General features: G+C 38.1%; 1 protein-coding gene across 1 annotated transcript in view; it reads left to right on the top strand.

The window, feature by feature from the left end:
• Positions 1-24,890, top strand: part of CCDC73 (coiled-coil domain containing 73) — a 130,451-nt gene that overhangs the window by 103,278 nt on the left and 2,283 nt on the right. The window contains exons 14-16 of the mRNA XM_077964884.1: positions 13,596-13,782; positions 14,780-16,303; positions 18,507-18,640. Of these exons, the coding sequence (XP_077821010.1) occupies positions 13,596-13,782; positions 14,780-16,303; positions 18,507-18,640 (1,845 nt within the window). The remainder of the gene's footprint in view (positions 1-13,595; positions 13,783-14,779; positions 16,304-18,506; positions 18,641-24,890) is intronic.

A 24,890-nucleotide genomic window follows, 5' to 3' on the forward strand; every position in this document is an offset into this window, starting at 1 on the left:
GTAACACTGGTCAAGTAAACTCAGTTGGAATATATTCCTTTCAATGTGTAGAGTTGGTATGATTTCTTTATTGAATGTTAGGTTGAATTCACCAGTGGAGGTATGTAGACTTTCTTGGTGGGAATATTTTAAATAACAAATTCAGTATTTAAATTATTTACAGGGCTATTCAGATTCTCATTTCTTCTTATGTTGGTGTGCAGGAAAGAGTTAACATAGCACCCCTATGAATGCTGTACTTAGAAAGTCCAGCTAGTAAAGTTGGCCCCTGGCTGATGCCTGGAAACTTGAATTTTGGGGGGATTCTCACCATTTCCTGACAAGAGTGGCTCACTGTACCTAAACTGTTAGTACAAACAATGTGGTTTATTCTGAACAACAACTCTTCCTGGGATTCTAGAGTTTTGGCACATGCTAGATAGAGGGTACCTGCATGAACAGCACCCTCCCCCAAAAAACTTTGGGCACTGAGTCTCTAATGAACTTCCCTGGTAGACAGCAATTCACATATGTTGTCACAATTAAATGCTGTAGGGAGTTAAGCTTGTCTTATGTGACTCTACTAGAAGATGACCTTTGGAAGTCTGGTTTCCTCCAGACTGCAACTCACGTGCCTTTTTCTTTACCTGTTTTTCTTTGTATTATTTCTGTATAATAAATCTTAGCTGTGTGTATGGGTGTATATTGAGTCCTATGAGTCCTCCTAATGAAACTGATTTTGGGTGTTGTGGGACCCCTAAAAGAGCCAGTTTGGGTACTTTTTATCTTTCAAAGAACTTGTCCTTTTCATAAGTTGTCAAATTTATTGGCTAGGGTTGCTCATAATATTCTCTTATTATTTAGTCCTCTAGGATCAAATTGATGTCCCTCTGTCATTCTTGGTATTGGTAATTTATATCTTCTCTCTCTCGCTCTCTTTTTTTTCTTGATCATTTTAGTTAGAAGTTTTCAGTTTTATTGATACCTTTTCAAAGAATCAGGTTTTGGGCCAGGTACAGTGGCTCACTCGGGAGACTGAGACAGGGGAATCCCTTGAACCTGAGAGGCGGAGATTGCAGTGAGCCGAGATCATGCCACTGCACTCCAGCCTGACGACAGAGTGAGACTCCGTCTCAGGAAAAAACAAAAACAAAAACAAAACAAAACAAAAAAACAAAACAGGTTTTAGTTTCATTCCTTTCTCTGCCATGTTTATTTGCTATTTCACTGATTTTTGCTATTAATTTTCTTATTTCCTTTACTCTGCTTACTTTGAGTTTAAATTGGTTTTCTTCTAGCTGCTTAAGCTTGAAACATAGATTATTTGCCTTTTTTATTTTCTAATATAAGCACTTAAAGCTATAACATTTCCTCTTAGCGCTGCTTTGGTTCCATCCCACAAATTATGATATGTAGTTTTCTCATTTTCCATTCAGTTAAAAAAACTATATATATATACAAAAAAATATATATACACTATATATATACTAAAATACATATATATATGTATTTTAGTAAAGTATACACAACATACACACACACATATAAACATGAAGGAAAAACTGACAGAACTGAAAAGAGAAAGATAAATTCACAGTTATAATTAAAGATTTTCATATTCTTCTCCCACTAATTGATAGAACAAGTATACACACATACACACACACACACACACACACACACACACAGCCTGTCAGGATAGAGAAGACTTGGACAATACCAACCAACTTGACCTAATTGACATTTATAAAACAATCCACCAACCGGCTGGGCACGGTGGCTCACACCTGTAATCCCAGCACTTTGGGAGGCTGAGGCAGGTGGATTGCCTGAGCTCAGGAGTTCGAGATCACCCTGGGCAACATGGCGAAAGCCCACCTCTGTTAAAACAGAAAAAATTAGCCAGGAATGGTGGCACACTCCTGTAGTCCCAGCTACTTGAGAGGCTAAGGCATGAGAATTGCTTGAGCCTCGGAGGTAGAGGTTGCAGTGAGCCAAGATGGCACCACTGCACCCCAGCTTGGACTACAGAGTGAGACTCCATTTCAAACAAAACAAACAACAAAAATAAACATTCCACCAATCAACAGCAGAACACACATTCACTTCAGCAGCACATGAAATATTCACCAAGGTACACAATACACTTGGCCAAAATATAAGTCTTAGTACACTTAAAAGGATTAAAGTCTTAACTAGAATGTTCCCTGACCACAACTAAATTAAATTTGAAGTCATTAACAGAAATATATTTGGAAAATTCTCAAATTTTTGAAAGTTTAACAACATATTTCCAATGGGTCATACTCATACTCATACCCATGGGTCAGAGAAGACCTCACAAGAGAAATCTTAAAACATTTTGAGCATGGGCAACATGGCAAAACCCCATTTATGTATATCTATCTATCTATCTATCTATCTATCTATCTATCTATCTATCTATCTATCTATCTATCTATCTGCCTACCTGCCTATCTATCTATCTATCTATCTATCTATCTATCTATCTATCTATCTATCTATCTATCTATCTATCTGTCTGTCTGTCTATCTATCTGCCTGCCTGCCTATCTATCTATCTATCTATCTATCTATCTATCTATCTATCTATCTATCTATCTATCTGCCTATCTATCTATCTATCTATCTATCTATCTATCTATCTATCTATCTATCTATCTATCTATCTGCCTACCTGCCTATCTATCTATCTATCTATCTATCTATCTATCTATCTATCTATCTATCTATCTATCTATCTATCTATCTGCCTGCCTGCCTGCCTGCCTGCCTGCCTGCCTGCCTATATGTCTGTCGAAAGAGAGAAACAGGGTCTTGCTCTGTCACCCAGGCTGGAGTGTAGTGGTGTGATCACACCTCACTGCAGCCTCAATCTGCCAGGCTCAAGCAATTCTCCCACCTCAGCCTGACTATAGGTGCACACCACTACACCAGCTAGCTTGCTTCTTTCTCCTCTTCTTTCCTTCCTTCCTTCCTTCCTTCCTTCCTTCCTTCCTTCCTTCCTTCCCTCCCTCCCTCCTTCTTTCTTTCTTTTTCTTTCTTTCTTTCTCTTTCTTTTTCTTTTTTTCCTTCTTTCCTTCCTTCTCTCTTTCTCTTTCCTTCCTTCCCTCCTTTCTCTCTCTCTCTTTTTCTTTCTCTCTCTCGCCTTCTCTCTGTCTTCCTCTCTCTCTCTCTCCTTTCCTTCCCTCCCTCCCTCCTTCCTTTCTCCCTTCCTTCCTTCCTTCCTTCCTTCCTTCCTTCGTTCCTTCCTTTCCTTCCTTTCCTTCCTTTCTTTCTTGAAAGAAACTGAGACCTATTTTTTGGCCAAGTGTATTGTCTACCTTGGTGAATATTTCATGTGCTGTTGAAGAGAATGTGTGTTCTGCTGTTGGTTGGTGGAATGTTTTATAAATGTCAATTAGGTCAAGTTGGTTGGTATTGTCCAAGTCTTCTCTATCCTTATAGATTGTGTGTGTGTGTGTGCGTGTGTGTGTGTGTGTGTGTGTGTAATCTATCAATTAGTGGAAGAAGAATGTTGAAATCTTTAATCATAACTGTGAACTTATCAGTAAGTTCGTTCCTGTCTGGCTTGTTGGAACTCAGAGTTTACCTAGACCTGTGGGAGCTCTGGAAATTGCTCAGCTTGTGGCTCCCCTGTATGTCTTCATGGACTTTTACTCCTCACATGTCCCACTTAATATTCAGCAACAGATTAAATAGCAGATGTCTAGAGCTCTTTTTCTGGGTAGCTCCTTCATCTTCAGTACATTGCCTCACAAATGACAGCCAGTTTAGTCTCTTTAAATTCTGATGTCTGTCTTCTCAACTCAGACCATCTTGCTTTGCAAGAGTGCCCCTTCCTTGTGCTGTGGTGTAGAAAGTGTCTAGGTAGTAAGCCTGAGTAATCATAGGGTTCATCTCACTTTTTCCTCTTTCTCTCAGAGAGCACAGTTTTCCCTGTTTGTAGTTCGTTGTCTGAAAACTGTTGTTTCATACACTATATCTAGTTTTCTAGCTATTTACAGTGGGAAGGCAAGTCAAGTGCTCTGGTATGGCTGGAAATCTAAATTTTTAAAATCCTGTAATATACGTTCTAGGGAAGTATACTATTTTTAAAGAGCTCTGTAATTAGTCCTTAAAGCAGATATTTTTATTTTTATAATATACATGTCTTTAATAAAGTAGATATTCTTAATACATGTGCTTGCTAACATTCATTTAATTCATTTTATCTGTGTACATATTCAATAAATATTTATTGACTATTGTCTGTGTCATATGCAGTGGAAAATTATAGGAATACAGTAAAAAACACATGGCATTTCAAGGAATTTCCAATTTGTAGAAGAAACAGGTTAAAAAGTAATTGCAGTGTAGTGTGAAAAGTGCTTAAAGCAGCATATTCAGAGTAAGAGTAGTGGCACAAAGGAAGGAGAGATCAACTCTATTTAGATGAGGAGGGGCTGCTCAAGGGAGACCTCACACAGTAGGAGAATTTTTAGCTGAGTTGACAAAAATAAGAAATTTCCAGACAGAGATAACATTTCAAGTATGTGGAATAACATAGGCAAACAGAAATGTGTAATATCATTATTCAATATAGAAACTAGAAGTAGTTTGGAATAGTTGCAAATATAGGATGCTGGCAATGCAATAAGTAGCAGAAACAGTTGAAAAAGGCAGAAGACAGACTAAAGAGGGCACATTGTCCATTCATAGAAGTTTATTCTTGACTCTTTGAACTTTGGGCTTCAAAGCAAGGGAGTAAAATGATCAGATTTACCTTGCAGAAAGATCATTTTATTGATGATATGATAGACTAGAGTGGGACAAAACTAAAGACACATAGACCAGCTTGGAGAACATGGCAGTAGTCCAGCCAGGAGATATATATTATCGTTTTAATATTCATTAATACAACATAGCTTGAGAGTGATAAATGGCAAGTAATTCATACACCCTCTGATTCCTTATAGCAATAAATATAGACTTGCATTCATAAATAAATCTTTCAGCATCCATTCACTTTCAAATTAAAAGTAGCTTGTTAATCATTTCATAAGTCATATATTTTCATTTTAGGAAATGTAGACAGTATAGAAACTTTAAAAGAAGAAAGTGAAGATCATGCAGTCTCACCACCTAGAAGAAGTGATTGCTAAGATTTTGGTATACAAACTTCCAGATGTTTTTCTGTACATGTGTTCATCTGGAGACAAGCACATCTAGATACTCATGTATGTGCACTTAAAAAATTAATATACTTACTGTGATGTTTTGTAGCCTTTTTCATTTACAAATTTGCCATTTTAACCATTTTCAAGTGGTTATACTTAAAATTACAATTCAGTGGCATTAATTACATTTTCAGTGTTATACAATTATCATTACTATCTACTTCCAAAAGTTTTTCATCACTTCAAACAAGAACTTAGTAACTATTAAACGTAAATCCCCATTACCCCCTCTCCTCAGCTATTAGTAACTTCTAGTCTACTTTCTGACTCTATGAATTTGCCTATTCTCTATATTTTATGTAAGTGGAATCATACAGTATTTGTCCTTTTTGTTTGGCTTATTAACACGATGTTTTCAAGGTTCATCTGTTTGTAGGATGTATCAGAATTTAATTCCTTTTTATGTGGAATAATATTCCATTGTATGGATATATCACGTTTTGTTTATCCATGCATCTGTTGATGGATACGTGGATTGTTTCCACCCTTTGACTAGTGTGAATAATGCTGTTATGAACATTAGCATCTATTGGAGTCCATGTTTTCAGTTCTTTGGGGTATATACCTAGTAGTAGAATTGCTGGGTCCTGTGATAATTCTTTTTATTTATTTATTTTTATTATACTTTAAGTTCTAGGGTACATGTGCACAACGTGCAGGTTTGTTACATATGTATACATGTGCCATGTTGGTTTGCTGCACCCATTAACTCATCATTTACATAAGGTATTTCTCCTAATGCTCTCCTTCCCCCCTGCCCCCATGACAGGCCCCGGTGTGTGATGTTCCTCGCCCTGTGTCCAAGGGTTCTCATTGTTCAATTCCCACCTATGAATGAGAACATGTGGTGTTTGGTTTTCTGTCCTTGTGATGGTTTGCTCAGAATGATGGTTTCCACCTTCATCCATGCCCCTACAAAGGACAAGAACTCATCCTTTTTTATGACTGCATAGTATTCCATGGTGTATATGTGCCACATTTTCTTAATCCAGTCTGTCATTGATGGACATTTGGGTTGGTTCCAAGTCTTTGCTATTGTGAATAGTGTCACAACAAACATACATGTGCATGTGTCTTTATGGTAACATGATTTATAGTCCCTTGGGTATATATCTAGTAGTGGAATCACTGGGTCAAATGGTATTTCTAGTTCTAGATCCTTGAGGAATGGTAATTCTATATTTAACTTTTTGAGGAACTGCTAAAAAGTTTTACTAAATAGTGGATATCTTTCTAAGTCCATAAAAATAGATCTACATCACAGTTTCCATTGTGTGACTAGGACATGCTGTAATTAATCTATCCACTTCCCTATTGGGCATCCTTGTACAAATGTCTTTGTGTATGTTTGTGACTATTTCTAGGATAGACTTCAAGAAATGGTATTGCTGGGTCAAAGAGCTTTCTCACTTATAATTTTTTTTTTTTTTTTTGGAGATGGAGTCTTGCTCTGTCACCCAGGCTGAAGTATAATGGCACCATCTCAGCTCACTGCAACCTTCACCTCCCAGGTTCAAGCGATTCTCCTGCCTCAGCCTCCCGGGTAGCTGTGACTAAAGGTGCATGCCACCACGCCCTGCTAATTTTTTTTATTTTATTTTAATAGATAGGGGGTTTCACCGTATTAGCCAGGATGGTCTCGATCTCCTCACCTTGTGATCCGCCCACCTCGGCCTCCCAAAGTGCTGGGATCACAGGCATGCACCACTGTGCCCTGCCCTCTCACTTACAATTTTTGACACACATTGCCAGATTGCTTTCCGGAAAGGTTGTACCAGTTTATAGTCCTACCAACCATGTATATGAGTACCTGTCTTCTCCAACCTTCTTAATGCTTCATCAGTTTTAATTTGCATTTTTGTTTTATTAAACATATTTTATGTGTTTATCAGTTATATTCCTTTTGTGTTAGTTTATATGTTCCCATTTGCAATTAAACATGCTTAAGTCCCTCCCATTTTAAAAAGTAAACAAATAATAGAAATACTTTTGATCTCACACCCATTTCTAAATACCCTAAGTGTCTTCTTTGTAGAGCAAAGTTTCTTGAAAGATTGGTTTAAACTCATACTTCTTGCTTTCTTACTTCCCATTTATCCTTCAACATAGGGCAGTCTGGGCTGGGCATGGTGGCTCATGCGTGTAAGTAATCCCAGCACTTTTGGGGGCCAAGGCAGGTGAATTGCTTGAGTGCAGGAGTTCAAGACCAGCCTGGGGAACATAGTGAGACCTTTGTCTCACTATTCCGTGAAAAGTCAGTGGTAGTCTGATGGGAATAGCATTGAATCTATAATTTTTTAAAAAAAATTAGCTGGGCATGGCAGTACACACTGGTGGTCCCAGCTACTTGGGAGACTGAGGTAGGAGGAGCACTTGAACCTGGGAAGCTGAGACTACCGTGAGCCATGATCACACCAATGTGCTCCAGCCTGGAGGACTGAGGGAGACCCTGTCACAAAAACAAACAAACCAAAACATAGGGCAGTCTGGCTTTGCCCCTTTACTCCATAAAATGGATATTATGGCCGGGCGCAGTGGCTCACGCCTGTAATCCCAGCACTTTGGGAGCCAGAGGCGGGTGGATCACAAGGTCAGGAATCCAAGAACAGCCTGGCCAACATGGTGAAACCCTGTCTCTACTAAAAATACAAAAATCAGTCAGATGTGGTAGCACGCCTGTAATCCCTGCTACTTGGGAGGCTGAGGCAGGAGAATCGCTTGAAACTGGAAGGCAGAGGTTGCAATGAGCTATCACACCACTGCACTCCAGCCTGAGTGAAAGAGCAAAACTCTATCTCAAAAATAAAAATAAATTAAAAAATAAAATAAAATAAAATGGATATTGCATCCAGTCCCTTTGGATATTACACTTTTCAGTCCCTTCAAAGCATTTGATACTATTTCTTTCTTGAATTCTCTTTTCCTTTTCTTCTATTTCTTTCATCTGATTTTTTTTCTTTACCTCTCAGGCCACGTTTTTATGGTGGTAAGAATAATAACTATTATAATAATAGTTATAGCATTAATTGGGCAACTATCCACTATGTGTATTATATACATAATTTAATCTTTACAGCATCCCTCCTGCCCTGCCCAAGTGGGCTATGCCCTAGAGGTTCTTTCTTTCTTTCTTTCTTTTTTAAATTTTATTTTACTTTAAGTTCCGGGATACATGTGGAGAATGTGCAGGCTTGTTACATAGTTATACGTGTGCCATGGTGGTCTGCTGTACCTATCAACCCGTCACCTAGGTTTTAAGCCCCGCATGCATTAGCTATTTGTCCTGATGCTCTCCCTCCCCTTGCTGCCCCCTACCCAGACAGGCCCCAGTGTGTGTTATTCCCCTTCCTGTCCCCTTCACGTCTCTTGTTAGCTGTATTCCTAGGTATTTTATTATCTTTGTAGCAATTGTGAATGGGAGTTAATTCATGATTTGGCTCTCTGCTTGTCTATTGTTGGCATATAGGAATGCTTGTGTTCTTTGCACATTGATTTTTGTCTTTACAGCATTTTTGTTATAGATGAGAAAACAGCCTCACAGAGTGTAAATATTGTTGTAGTCAGCCTCTAAAATGGCCTGTAGTGATTCCCACCTCCTGTTACTCATTGCTCCTTTGTAATCCCCTCCACTTGAGTGTGAGCTGGATTAATGACTTGGTTTTAATAAATGGGATATAGTAGAAGTAATACAATGTCACTTCTGAGATTACATTATAAGAAAACTGTGGTTTCTGTCTTGGGTGCATATGTGTTTTTCTTTCTCCCACCCTCCCAACCATCATGAAAAGAAGTCTAAGCTGTCCTGTGAAGAGAGGTCCTGGATGATAAAGACCACCTGGAAGAGAATTTAGGCACCCCAGCCAAGAGCTGGCACCAACTGCCAGCTATATGAGTGAGACTCTTCCAGCACCAGTTAAGGCTTCACATGATGGAGCTGTAGATGATAGCTTGATTGGAACCTCAAGAGAGATGCCGAGTCAGAACCATCAAGCCAATCACTCCTGAATTCCTGACCATTGAAACTGTGAGATGTTTGCTGTTGTAAACCACTGCGTTTTAGGATCATTTGGTATAGAGCAATAGCTACTATTAATACAAACTACCACAAGTTTCCTTCTAGGATTTCACAGCTAATAAATATTGAAACCAAAATTTGAACTCATATTAATCCAATCCAAAGTTTCTGGTCTGTTTTTCTCAATCTCTTTTACAATTTTCTCTTTCTTTGCCTCTCCCTTGGAGATTTTCATCAGCATTTTATCCTTTAGGTTCTTTTCCTCTCAAAATACACTCTCTGTAAGCAGTGTATTTCTTCTCCTCCTCTTCCCCCTCCCTCCCGTCTCCTTCCCTCCTCCTTCTCCTCCCCTTCTTCTTTTCCTCCTTTTCCTCCTCCTTCTTCTTCTCTTTCTCCTCCTTCTGCTTCTTCTCCTTCTTTTTTTTTTTTTTTTTTTTTTTTGAGACGGAGTCTCGCTCTGTCACCCAGGCTGGAGTACAGTGGCCGGATCTCAGCTCACTGCAAGCTCCGTCTCCCAGGTTTATGCCATTCTCCTGCCTCAGCCTCCCGAGTAGCTGGGACTACAGGCGCCCGCCACCTCGCCCGGCTAGTTTTTTTGTATTTTTAGTAGAGACGGGGTTTCACCGTGTTAGCCAGGATGGTGTCGATCTCCCGACCTCGTGATCCGCCCGTCTCGGCCTCCCAAAGTGCTGGGATTACAGGCTTGAGCCACCGCGCCCGGCCTTCTGCTCCTTCTTTATCTCCTCCTTCTTCTTCTGCTCCTTCTTCATCTCCTCCTTCTCCTTCTCTTCCTCATTCTCCTCCTCTTTATTCTCCTTCTCCTTTCTTATTCCATCTCCGTTTTTCTTCAACAGGGTCTCCCTCTGTCACCCAGGCTGGAGTGCAGTGGCACAATCATAGCTCACTGCAGCCTCAAACCCCTGAGCTTAACCACCCCTCCTGCCCCAGCCTCCCAAGTAGTTAGGACTACAGGTGTATGCCACCATACCCAGCTAATTTTTAAAAACATTTTATAGAGATGGGGTCTTGTTATGTCACCCAGGCTGGTCTCAAACTCCTGGCCTCAAGTAATCCTCTCATCTCAGCCTCCCAAAACACTAGGATTACAGGCATGAGCCATTTCACCTGGTCCAACTTGTATATTTTTGGTTGTCATCTGTCTGCCAATGATTTTCAAATCTACATTTATAGTATTTATAGGCCAATTTTCCCATACATCTAAATGGGCATTAGAATCCTAAAAGAAAATTCAGCAAACACCATTCTGGATATTGGCCTTGGGAAATAATTTATGATGAAGTTCTCAAAAGCAGTTGCAACAAAACAAAAATTGACAAGTCGAGCATAATTAAACTAAAGAGCTTCTGCACAGTAAAAAAAAACTATCAACAGAGTAAATAGACAACCCATGCAAACTATGTATCTGACAAAGGTCTAATATCCAGAATCTATAAGGAACTTAAACAACTGAACAAGCAAGAAACAAATAACCTGTTTAAAAAGTGGGCAAAAGACATGAACAGACACTTCTCAAAAGAAGACATACAAGCTGCCAACAAACATGAAAAAATGCTCAACATCACTAATCATCAGAGAAATGCACATCAACACCACAAAGAGATAACATCTCACACCAGTTGGAATGACTATTAAAAAAAGAAGAGGCTGGGCGCGATGGCTCATGCCTGTGATCCCAGCACATTGAGAGGCCAAGACGAGTGGATCACCTGAGGTCAGGAGTTCAAGACCAAGCTGGCCAACGTAGTGAAACCCTATCTCTACTAAAAGTAAAAAATCAGCTGGGCGCAGCAGCACGTTCCTGTAGTCCCAACTACTCGGGAGGCTGAGGCAGGAGAATCGCTTGAACCCAGGAGGCAGAGGTTGCAGTGAGCTGAGATCACACCATTGCACTCCAGCCTGGGCGACAAAGTGAGACTTCATCTCAAAAAAAAAATAATAAATAAAAATAAGGTCAAAAACAACGGATGTCAACGAGGCTGCAGAGAAACGGGAAAGCTTATACACTGTTGGTGGGAATGTAAATTAGTTCAGCAATTGTGGAAAGATTGCTCAAAGAACCTCAAACAGAACTACCGTTTGACCCAGCAAAACTACTACTGGGTATGTAGCCAAAAGAAAATAAATCACTCAACCAAAAAGACACATGTACTTTTATGTTCAATGCAGCACTGTTCACAATAGCAAAGACATGGAATCAACCCAGGTGCCCATCAACAGTGGATTGGATAAAGAAAATGTGGTACATATACACCATGGAATACTACACAGCCATAAAAAAGAATGCAATCATGTCCTTTGCAGCAACATGGATGAAGCTGGAGGCCATTATCTTAAGCAAATTAACGGAGGAACAGAAAACCAAATACCAATTTTCATATAAGTTGGAACTAAACATTGGGTACTCATGAACATAAAGATAGCAACAATATATCCTGGGAACTACTAGAAGAGGTAGGGAGGGAAGGAGACAATGGTTGAAAAACTATTGAGTACTATGCCCACTACCTGAGTGATGGGATCAGTCATACCCCAAACCTCAGCATCATGCAATATAGCCATGTAACCAACCTGCACATGTATATTCTTAATCTAAAAGTTGGAATTATTTAAAAGGCAAAAGTAATAAATAAATACAGGTTCATTGGATATCACCACCTTAATGTATTACGAACTCTTCAAACTCAGCAGGTTCAAACTGAACTCATGATATTTTCCTCCAAATCTACTACTACGCCTGTTTTCTCGCTCAAGGAATGACATCCACCAGTCATCTACTTACCTAATCTGAACTACGGGAGTCGATCTTGACTCACCTTCTCCCTTAGCCTTCACATGCAATCATTGACCAAGTCCTATTAACTTTAGTTCCATAAATCACCAATGGGTTCACAGCTCTTCGTCTTTACTGATGTCACCTGGACTGCTGCAGCACGCTCCTGATGCACCACTCTGCCCCATGTGTTCTCTCCCTTTAGTGTTTTTCAGACTTCTAGGTTCAACCTATCAGTGGTTCATGGAAATTAGTTTGGTGGTTTGTGACCAGAATTCTTTTTAAAATGAAATAGCATAGGAAACATTAGTGTGTATAACAGTAGTACTGTTTGATTTGCCTATTGAGTTATAAAACATATTTCTCATTACTGGTTTCCATCAATGACGTTTCAAAAACATTGGTCCATTTTTTTGTACTACAGCCAAAATGGTCTTTCCAGTCAGATCATGTTATTCACTCCTTGTTTAATACCCTTCAGTGACTTCTCAGTGTCTTCCTGGTAGAGTTGAAACTCCTTAACACGCTGTGTTAGGCCCTTAATGACCTAGGCCCAGCTTACCTCAAGCATCATTTCTCTTCATTCTTCTTCCTGCATGTAAGCTCTAGCCAAATGAAATTATAGTTCCATAAATATATTCTTAATCTTGCTAGCTCTTAAGCATTGCTATATACCATTTATTCTTTCTGGAGTGCCTCCTTCTCCCCATCTGTGACTCCATATCATACTTCAGGTATGTTTAGCTAACACCTTCTCCAAGAAACCTTCTTTGACTCCCCAAAACAGGGACAGGACTATTCCTGTATGTGCCCATGGTAACCTGTATTTATCCCTATCAGAGCACTTACCACATCCTATTAAAGTTGCCTGTTACTTATTTTCTTATTTTCATACCAGACTATAAGTTTTTTGAGGACAAAGACTGTAGTTTGTTCATCATTGTATCCCAAAGCCTAGTACAGTGCTTCACATATAACATGTGCTTAATATATAGGGGAAGAAAAAGCATGTTGGACTGATTCGCTGTTTTAAGGATACATAAAAATACTGCTTCACCTGGCATGGTGGTGAGTACCTGTAATCCCAGTTACTTAGGAGGCTGAGGCAGGAGGATAGTGTGAGGCCAGAATTTTTAGGCTTGTCGTGCACTATGATCGCACCTGCGAATAGCCACTGCACTCTAGCCTGGGCAACATAGCAAGAGCTTCTCTCTTTAAAAAATAGACTACTTCTCAAAACAATTTACCTGCCATGTCTATCTTGTTTTTAATAATAGGGTGGTTCTTCTATTACAGGTAACATGTGGTATTATATAATAATGTGGTATGCATGTTTGAAAATGTATAAATGTCTCCATTTTGCTTAAATATGATAGACTATATAAAAGGAATGTAAAGTGATGTCATTATAGAGTATGGTATATTAAACTTACTAAAAAATCATTTGACTTTCAAATAGAAATTGCTGAATGGTTGAACTGAAACACAGATTCCACATTTATCACATCTGCTCAAATGTTTTATACTTGTAAACAATGTTTTTAAAAGAATCTCTTCCATTTTACACTAGAATGCTCCAGAAGTAAATAATGAAAACAGTGAAACGTCAACTGAAAAATCAGAAAACACCGTTATACAGAAATGTAATACTGAGCAAGAAATAAGGGAAGAAAATATGGAGAATTTTTGTTCAGATACTGAATACAGAGAAAAAGAAAAGAAAGAAGGCTCATTTATAGAGGAAATCATTATAGAAGGTAACCTTAAAATTATATTGGTATTTTCTAATTTGTATGTTGATATTTACAGTAAGTATTTTTGAGAAAATTACATTTCTGTCTCCCCTCTTCATGACTTATTCCTAGTCTTTTTGCATTCTGGTTTCTGCCTTCACTGTTTTGCTGAGAATGTTCTTGGAGTCACCAGTGACCTTCTGATGACTAGACCTAGGGCATTTTTCTGAATTCACATAACCTTTCTGTAACCATTGGAATAATTTATTAATTCTTCCATCTTGAAAAAGTATTGTTTAAAGATGATACTGATTGGAGGTGTTCAAACCTAGGCTGAACAACCACTTGGTGGAGATGTTGTAGAGAGAATGATTGGACTTTTAAAAAAATCTTTCAAAAACCTGAAATTTATATTCTAGATTAACTATATTAAAAAGTTGAAATCTTTGTTAGAATATAGATGAATAAAATTTATGTCTTAAGTAGATAATTCTATATACTTGTCCAAAAACTATTCAAGAATTTAAAAATATTCACTGGGTAATGAATAAAAGTGATGATTGTCAGTCTTGAAGAAGCCAGCTAGCAATTTCTAGATACAGCTGGACCTAGGTAGTAATGGAAATCAGAGCGTAACCTGTTATGATAAGTTAATTTTTATCAGCTATGTATTTATGTGGGATTGTACTGTATGTCCTAAATGAAGCAAACAGACGAGAAAAATAAACCATTTTGTAATACCTCAACTCACTTTCCCTTTAAAAAACCAAAAATACTTTGCTATTATGAAATTAAAGTTTAATATGGGTATACCCAAATATTTAGCATGCTAAAGATATACTTGTTATAACAAAGGGAACCCAGTATTTAGGTAATGTTGATGTCATTAAGTTTGTATAATTATTGACCCATAAAATATTTAAGGTTAAATTTGTTTTTATAAAAATAGGTGATAAATATGTTTTATGAAATCAGGCTTTAGTGTATAATATAAAATTTTACTGTGTTCTCATCATGACAGATTTACAGCTTTTTGAAAAAAGCTTCAAGAATGAAATTGATACTGTTGTTTCTCAGGATGAAAATCAAAGTGAAATGTCCTTAAGCAAAACCCTCTCCTTAGATAAAGAAGTAATTAGTCAAGTACAAACCTCAAATGTTACGGACAATAAAAAATCAGTTACTACAGAAGTAAAAGACAAGATATGCTTGGAAAAAGACAATGGATGTACAGAATTTAAATCACCAAATAATCCTTTTGTTGTGTTAGATACAACGACAGAAACAGAAAAAATACACCTAGAAAGAACCGGAGGATTAGATGTTCACCATACAGATGTACATCCGGAGGTTGAAAATAACAAAACACCATTTAACAGTAATTTAAATGAGACAGCACACAATACATATAATAATAATAATAATAAAGATGTTTCTGAAAATGAGCCATTCAAACAATTCAGATCGCGTCCAGGGACTCGAGAACATGCTCTAGAGAAGGAAATTACAAATAGTGACCAAACCAAAGCAGATTTGGATTTATCTCTAGATATAAAAAAAAATCTTGTTCCATGTCAGAAATATAGTTTACAGAATTCAAGTAATGTTATGTTAGATGATAAACAATGTAACATAAAACAAATACAACTGTTAACTAAAAAAAGTGAGTGCAGCATATTACTTTGTAAACAAACTTCAGATTTTCTGCAAGTCTGTAATGATACTTCAGAGAAACCTGAAGTAACTGTTACCTGTGATACAGTAATCGACCACCACGTTTCATCTGCTGCTTTTAGTGATAATTCAAAAGTACTTCTTAAGAACTCAGATAAAAATGTTAATAGTATGCCTATGTTGGTGAAACCCAACTCAAGCCCTGGGGGAAAAACTATGTGGAAAAATATGAGTGATATGCAAAACAGTCAATTTAATAACTGTTTGGGATACTTAGAAAACAATAATGTGAACATTTCCCATCTTCATCTTAACAATGAGAATAGTCATTCTTTACAAGCCAAAAATGTGAAAACTGCTGTTCACATGAAAACTTGCACAGAAATACAGTTTTCCAATAAAAATAATCAGATTGATGAGAATCAGGTAACTGAAGCCACAAAAAATGACCTCTTCCTTGTTGTGAGCATTAATGAAAGACAGCATACATTGTTAAATAATACAGAGAAAACAGAGTCATTAAATGACATTGTTTCAGGAAAAATGTTCAGTAAAGGACAGCTGGAGGAATCACATTCATTTCACATAGAGCCATCTGGAGATTTAGTAAACAGAAGCAGAAGGTCAACCTTTGATCTTTCAACTTCAGATAAAAAAACTGAGAAAACTCCAGTATACATGAATTTTTCAGACCCCGGTCCTTGGTCAAAAGTAAATCACATTGAAAGTCAAACAGCGAGCAGTTCAACCCCTAGTATTTCTTTGTTGCTGAAGGAGAGACCACTAGATCCATCAGAAAACAAAAAGATCATTCCAATGGCTCTTTGTAAAAATATTGGTGTGGATGATGTTGGAAAGAATATTGGACCAGGTAAGAAAAAAGTAATGTTTTAATTCTTAAAATATTTTTCTACTTATTCTTGATGAATGTGTACAGTCATATTTTGTAAATTTTGTTTTAAAAGTTTGTCTTAATTAAGGAATAGCAAAAACAACAGATGTGGGTCATTATTTTAAATTAGGAACAACTGCCTAATATTCTTTTGTTTTTTAACTTTTAGAGCAAATGCAGTGAAGTAGTTAAGGCTTCTGCCAAGTGTGCATATTTATTGCTCTTCTTTCTATATGCTCATCATTCATCCTTAAAAACTTTCTTCCCTCAGAACATTTTAGTTTCTCTCCTGTGTTGTCTGTCTTTGCCCAATTTTCTCTCCCTTTCCTTAATTTTTCTATTTTTATCTGTCCCTTCACCCACACCAGAAATCCACCTCTTCCTTCTGTTTTGTAAGTAATAATGAGGCATAACATTAATGTATTTCCTACGACCAGTATTTGTCAGTTGAAAACACTTTAAATTGAATTCCTTAACATATATTAATGCATTCAGATGTTAAAGAGAATAGAGGGATTGTTCTGTTCTTAAAAACTGCCATATGAAATGACATACTGTCCAAGTTTTATTTTAAAATACTCCAGAAAAAAATAGGGGGAGAGGTAAATGGATGAAATACGTGACTTAATATTGATGGAATACATTGAAATACATGGCTGTCTACATTTTTGTTTTGTTTTGTTTTTTATTGATTGATTGATTTTTGAGATAGAGTCTTGCTCTGTCACCCAGCCTGGAGTTCAGTGGTGTGATCACAGCTCACTGCAACTTTAACCTCCCAGGCTGAAGGAATCCTCCCGCCTCAGCCTCCTGAGCAGCTAGGAGTACAGACACGTCACTGCACCCAGCTAATTTTTAAAATTTTTTGTAGAGACAGTTCTCACTTTGTTGCCGAGGCTAGTGTTGAACTTCCAGGCTCAAGTGATCCTCCTGCCTCAGCCTCCCAAATTGCTGGGAGCCACCACACCTGGCCTGGAAATTTTTCACGAAAGAATTTAAAAACAAAAACATACTACATTATCATGAATTGGTGCTGTATAAATGTAAATTGAAAATAAAAAGCAGTAGTTTAAGAAGTATGATCATGAGGAAAATGGTTTTTTATTGTTTTTATTTTCAGGACAGCATGTTTTCCTTTAATAGCAATCTCATAGTCAAAAGTTGCTGAGGTTGTTAAAGGCATTCTTAGATTTTAAGGGAGCTTTGTGGGTTTAACATTGTGCACTTAGACACCTTAAAAAGATGCAGATTCCAAGGAAAGCTTTTTTTTGTATGGCCCTCAGATTTAACAGGCTTCTTTTAAAAAGGAAATTGAGAAAAATGTTAAAGAGAATATTTGGTGATTAAAAACAAAAATATATCTTGTTTACTAATACCAATGGGAAATAATGTAGGCAAAAATCAAATAACCAAAACACTGTATAACCTCATTTCCCAAACTGCAATTTTTCAATGCCACAAAATATATTACTTAAAATTCCGTTAACTTTTGGTTAGGTACTGCTTTAGGTGCTGGTCTAAAAATCTGCCATTTTTTCTTAAGTCCTTTCTTGTAAATTAAATTTCAGTGATATATAAGATATAAAGGGCGATACCTAAAATTCTGTAGAAATTCAGCTTGTAAAATACTCTTAAATATGCCATCAGTATCTTTTAACCTTTGTAATTTACATATTTCTCTAACTAATTTCTATCAATTTATTAAAACCCAGTGTGACCCCTTCTAAATAACCCTTTGTTGGACTTCTCACTATGGCCAATTTCTTTAAATAGTTTATAAATCTGGCATGTAGTTGGTTCTGACTTTTTCCATTAATCTCAGTTGGTAAAATGTTCACTATATAAATGCTTACATGTGTGGGAAATACAGTAACCAGGGGAATAATGATAACATTTTATGAGTTATTTTGTTTTAGAAGGCATTTATACCATTTCTTTCACTGCTTTTAATGTAGAATTCTAGTAATTAGGTTTTAGAAAGTAGCAATAATAAAATCTTGCTTGTTTTCAGAAATGAAATGCCTAATATAAGAGCAAAGTCTAGGAAAACTGCAAAATAGTCAACATTAAAATAGAAATTTGTTGCTTTTTAAATACAAAAGCATAGGAGAAACAAGTTCAGTCACTAAAATGAGTACCTAGAGAAAAATTCAGTTGCTGCCATTTCCTCTTTGTCAATCAGATACTACCAGCATTAACAGAGTTGCTGACACTTTGAATAACTGGAGTATCCATCCAGATCCCACGGGAGAACCCAGTGAAGAGAAGAATGCAATTGCAAAGACTTTTTATGATTCTTCTTTTCCCACAGAACATGTAAGTCAATTAAAAATATTGCCGAGCAGACCTTAGTGAGCTAATTCTACAGATATGTGTAGAACTGTATGCATCTGGATGCTTTAAGACCTAACTGATCTCCAAAATAATATCAAGAGGGCAACATGGCACCATTTTTCACAATTAAGGTTGATAGAAAACAGCAGGAAAAAGTCACAGTGTATAAATCAAATAGATACAATCCAGCCTGTTTTGGGAAGGAGAGTGTGAGGCATCAGATATGTACTTCTATTTTTTACTCATCTAAATTTGGAAATAGTGGTATTTGAGCATTTAAAATTTTATGTTAATAAAAGATGTCTAAAAGCTAATCAAGTCCAATTGTTTTTAATAATGCTTAAGTTAATTTACATTATTTTCGGAAACTGAGATGGAAAGAATTTAAAACTATTTCAATTAGAACACGTGTGAAAGGATCAAGTATCCACGTGATACTGTATGGATATATGTATTAAAGTATTTGTAGAAATTATATGGCTTCCAGGAGTCTATTTGTCATAAGGAAATCAACTAACTATAGCAGGAAGGTTATCTGGTTAAATGTATAAGTTTTATATCATAGTGTGTAGAACTTTAGCAAGAAAAAGGTTGTAGTGTTCAAACTATTAAACAACTTTCTCTTTAGCACATACAAAACGATTATTATAGTACTAACACATCCTTAACAAATAACAGCTTTTAACAATGTATTTTATTTTCCTTTATAAATAGGAGAAACCTCAAGTGAGATAGTATAACTCTTCTGGGAGAGTTGAGACAAAAATCAGGAACTATCCTTGATATGGTTTGGCTTTGTCCCCACCCTAATCTCACCTTGAATTGTCAATCCCACAATTCCCATGTGTCATGGGAGGGACCCAGTGAGAGGTAACTGAATCATGGGGGCAAGTCTTTCCTGTGCTGTTCCCAGATAGTGAATAAATCCCACAAGAGCTGATGGTTTTAAAAATGGGAGTTTCCCTGCACAAGCTCTCTTCTCTCTTGCTGCCGCCATGTAATTGCCTTTTGCCTTCCACCATGATTATGAGGCCTCCCCAGCCATGTGGAACTGTAAATCCATTAAACCTATTTTTCTTCCCAGTCTCGAGTATGTCTTTATCAACAGGGTGAAAACAAACTAATACAGTAAATTGGTACCAGGAGTGGAGTGTTGCTGAAAAGATACCCGAAAATGTGGAAGCAACTCTGGAACTGGGTAACAGGCCGAGGTTGGAACAGTTTGGAGGGCTCATAAGAAGACAGGGAAAGTTTGGAACTTCCTAGAGACTTGTTGAATGGCTTTGACCAAAATGGACAATGAAATGAAATCCAGTCTGAGGTGATCTCAGATAGAAATGAGGAATTTGTTGGAAACTGGAGCAAAGGTTACTGATCATGTTTTGCTAAAGAAATTGGTAGCATTTTGCCCCTGTTCTAGAGATTTGTGGAACTTTGAACTTGAGAGAGACGATTCAAGGTATCTGGCAGAAGAAATTTCTAAGCAGCAAAGAATTCAAGAGGTGACTTGGGCGCTATTAAAGGCATTCAATTTTATAGGGGAAACAGCATACAAGTTTGGAAAATTTGTAGCCTGAACAATATGATAGAAAAGAAAATCCCATTTTCTGAGGAGAAATTCAAGCTGGCTGTGAAATTTGCGTAAGTAACAAGGAGCTGAATGTTAATCTCCAAGACAATGGGCAAAATGTCTCCAGGGCAAGTCAGAGGTCTTCATGGCAGCCCCTCCCATCACAAGGCCAGAGGCCTATGAGGAAAAACTGGTTTTGTGGGCTGCGCTCAGGGTCCCTCTGCTGTGTGCAGCCTAGGGACTTGGTGCCCTATATCCCAGCCACTCCACCCATGACTAAAAGGAGCCAAGGCATAGCTCAGGCCATTGCTTCAGAGGGTACAAGCCCCAAGCCTTGGCAGCTTCCATGTGGTGTTGAACCTGCGAGTGCACAAGTCAAGAATTGAGGTTTGGGAATCTCTTCCTAGATTTCAAAGGATGTATGAAAACGCCTGGATGTCCAGGCGGAAGTTTGCTGCAGGGGCGGGGCTCTCGTGGAGAACCTCTGCTAGGGCAATGTGGAAGACAAATGTGGAGTCAGAGTCCCTATAAAGAGTCCCTGCTGGAGTGCTGGCTAGTGGAGCTGTGAGAAGAGGGCCACCATTCTCCAGATCCCAGAATGGTAGATCTGCCAACAACTTGCACTGTGCACCTGGAAATGCCAGACACTCAATGTCAGCCCGTGAAAGCAGCCGGAAGGGAGGCTGTACCCTGCAAAGCCACAGGGGCGTGGAGATGCCCAAGACCATGAGAACCCACCTCTTGCATTAGCGTGACCTGGCTGCCATGCTGGATTTTGGACTTTCATAGGGCCTGTAGATCCTTTGTTTTGGCCACCCTATTTGGAACGGCTGTGTTTACCCAATGCCTGTACCCCCACTTTGTATCTAGGAAGTAACTGACTTGTGATTTTACTGGCTCATACGTGGAAGGGGCTTGCCTTGTCTCAGATGAGACTTTGAACTTTTGAGTTAATGCTGAAATAAGACTTTGGGAGAGTGTTGGGAAGGCATTATTGGTTTTAAAATGTAAAGACATGAGATTTGGGAGGGGACATGGGCAGAATGATATGGTTTGGCTATGTCCCCACCCAAATCTCATCTTGAATTACAATTGGTCTCACAATTCCTACATGTTGTGGGAGGAACCTGGTGGGAGGTAATTGAATCATGGGGGCCGGTCTTTCCTGTGCTGTTCTCGTGATACTGAATAAGTCTCATGAGATCTGATGGCTTTAAAAGTGGGAGTTTCCCTGCACAAGCTCTCTTTTGCTGCCGCCATGTAAGAATTGCCTTTTGCCTTCCACCATGATTATGAGGCTTCCCCAGTTATGTGGAACTATAAGTCCGGTAAACCTATTTTTTTTTCCAGTCTCCGGTATGTCTTTATTGGCAGCGTGACAACGAACTAATACACCCTTTTCACATTTTCCTGAACTTATAAGCAACAATATAGTTTCCACTTGGTATGTATAAGTGTGTATCATTAAAATGTGTTGACTAAACGGCAGTAACTCTGGCATTGGAAAATCTAAGTTTTAACCTTGCCCAATTGGGTAAGTCATAGAATCAAAACAAACATGAAGCTTGAGGGCATCAAAACTAAACATCCGTTTCTAATTAGGGTGAATCCTTAACCCTTAAAAGATAGCTGTTCTACTTTCAAACAGCGGAAATTTCACATCTCACTTGAAAGCCCATTTTTATAATTAATCTAATAGGGGATGGTGACATAAATGTGAAATAACTTTCCAGGGTCATTAAGTCACAACATGTGGTGGACCTAGGCTAGGTATCGTGGCTGTTAGTCAAATGCTATATTATACTTTAACTTTCACATAGAAAAAATGTTTCTTCTCAAAGATTGGTGCATATAAAACAAACTCAATTCACTGGCTGAATAGACATTTTCTAAGTGCTTATTACTATGTGCAAGTACTATGGTAAGCTTCCTTGTCCCAGCTTAAAGCTTGATTGCAAATTATCATGTAATGTGGGGCAAATCCAAAAGTAGATCTCCTTACAAATTTAATAGACCACAGCCACACCCATTCCTTTGCATACTGTAAAGACTATTTTGGCACAGCACTGAGAATTGAGCAGTTTTAAGAGGCCATTTGGCCCTCAAAGCTGAAAATATTTACTCTGGCCCTGTTTGGAAAAAGTTTACCAACCTCTGTTATAAATGAATTTTATGAAGACTTATAGCCAAAAAAGTTTTTTACTTTTCAACATATTTTGTATACAGTCCACATCAATTCTGTTAAATTCAGGGAAAGTATTAAGTACCAATCCACTCTCTCTCTATGGGTGCAAAGTAACTTGAAAAGATGGTATGTTTTTCATTGTTTTTGGCATTAGGTTGTTAGCCTACTGCAATCTTGATTATATCCAGGAATGAGGATGGAAGACCGGAGTAAGCAAAGCAAGCCACTTACTTTTTTTTTTTATATCCAATTAATTAGATTCATTTAAGTTAAATTTTAAAATATAATCCCAGGCAGAAATAGAAGGACTAGTACCAAGCTAGGGGAAATTTTTAGGCCAAAAATTAGATCTTGTAAGTCAGGCTGAAAGAGAAACAGGTGATAAATTTCTAAAAAGGATAGAAGGGGAAAGAACAAAGATACAAGGCAATATATCTGACAACAGCTAGAATTAAAATTACTGCAGTAGGCTGCAGAACCCTCAGGTAAGTTAAACAGGACAAGTTTTGTTAAGTGCAAACATTAGCTAATCTACACTATATCTTGTTTCTCTAAAGTCAATCCCTGCTCCTACCCATCTCAGCAAGTGGGTAGTTAAGGGGAAGGACACTAAAGCAATTATGTGTAAATGTGTTCTTCCTTTCCATCATCAAGATAAAAAAGTCAAAGAATCAGGATTTTGGGAAACTATTAATTTGTAATTGGATGGCAAATACACCAAAATGGACCTAGCATTTTGATGGCAAAATAGAAACATTAAATCATACAGATCATCAGTCATTTTACTTCAGAATTAGTAGCAACCTAGATTTAGATTTCACCTAGTTTTCCCTGTCTGTTTTTCATGTTGCATGAATTAGAATCCTTTCTGGCCCCATGGGCTAAATGAAGTATGGTGAACACACTTACATAGCAGACACTATCAGAAATATTTATGTACATTTTTATCCAATTATTCTTTCTGGTAATAGCATCTGGGAACTAAAAGAAGCTAATGAGGCCGGGCGCGGTGGCTCACGCCTGTAATCCCAGCACTTTGGGAGGCCGAGGCGGGCGGATCACAAGGTCAGGAGATCGAGACCACGGTGAAACCCCGTCTCTACTAAAAATACAAAAAATTAGCCGGGCGCGGTGGCGGGCGCCTGTAGTCCCAGCTACTCAGGAGGCTGAGGCAGGAGAATGGCATAAACCCAGGAGGCGGAGCTTGCAGTGAGCCGAGATCGCGCCACTGCACTCCAGCCTGGGCGACAGAGTGAGACTCCGTCTCAAAAAAAAAAAAAAAAAAAAAAAAGAAGCTAATGAATAAACTGAAGCCCAGAAAAATTAAATGACTTGTCTAGGTTCTCTTAGCAGTCCTGTGCAGACACTTTTGGAAGAACAAAGCCAATTAGACAAATATGAACAAAGAATCACCCCAAAAATCAGAGGTAAAACTCTGAGGGGACTAGTGGTTGACTACAGAATTTTCAGGGAGGGAACCAAAAAGAGCAATCCAAAAAGAATACTCCTTAGGGAGCCGTGAACTTATCATTCAAACATTTAAGTTCATTTTAAAAATAAACTTATTACTAGGCCAGGTACAGTCGCTCACGCCTGTAATCCCAACACTTTGGGAGGCCGAGGCAGGTAGATCATGAGGTCAGGCGTTCAAGACCAGCCTGGATAACATAGTGAAACCCCGTCTCTACTAAAACTACAAAAAATTAGCTGGGCATGGTGGTGGGTACCTGTAATCCCAGCTACTCGGGAGGCTGAGGCAGGAGAATCGCTTGAACCTGGGAGGTGGAGGTTGCAGTGAGACGACATGGCGCCACTGCACTCCAGCCCGGGCGACAGAGCAAGACTCCATCTCAAAAAAATAAAATAAACTTATTAGTACATAATCTTAACACTGAAAATGACAATGTTACTAACATGCCACTTTTAGCAGTCAAATTGAAAAAGATTTTAACGTAAGGCAGTACTCAAAGATCTTCACAAAAATTTATGAACGAATGATATTCACTGCCGCCTAGTTAACAGTGACCATTTTCTTACAATTTAAATGTCCAGAAATGAATTGCAGAACACAGAATATGATGGAGCTATCCTCTTAACAAACTTAAGAACAGGAGGAAATGCTAACAATGTTTAATACAGCATATAAGCCAATAAAAATATAACCCCAATATTTAAAAAGTGGATAGAGAAAAGAGACCAGAAGATTTACACAAATTCTTTAATAGTGGTTGGGATCTTGGGTGATTTTAATGTAATTCTTATCCTGTTCCAGATTTCTAAAATACACATGTATACCCCTTACAACTAAAACATAACACAGTATGGCTCACTCCTGTAATCCTAGAACTCTGGGAGACCGAGGTGGTCGGATCACTTGAGCCCAAGAGTTAGAGAGACCAGCCTGGGCAACATGGCAAAAAATACAAAAATTAGATAGGTGTTTTGGCACATGTCTGTAGTCCCAGGTACTCAGGAGG

Source organism: Macaca mulatta, chromosome 14 (genome assembly GCF_049350105.2).
Source record: "Macaca mulatta isolate MMU2019108-1 chromosome 14, T2T-MMU8v2.0, whole genome shotgun sequence".
NCBI classification, from domain to species: Eukaryota; Metazoa; Chordata; class Mammalia; order Primates; family Cercopithecidae; genus Macaca; species Macaca mulatta.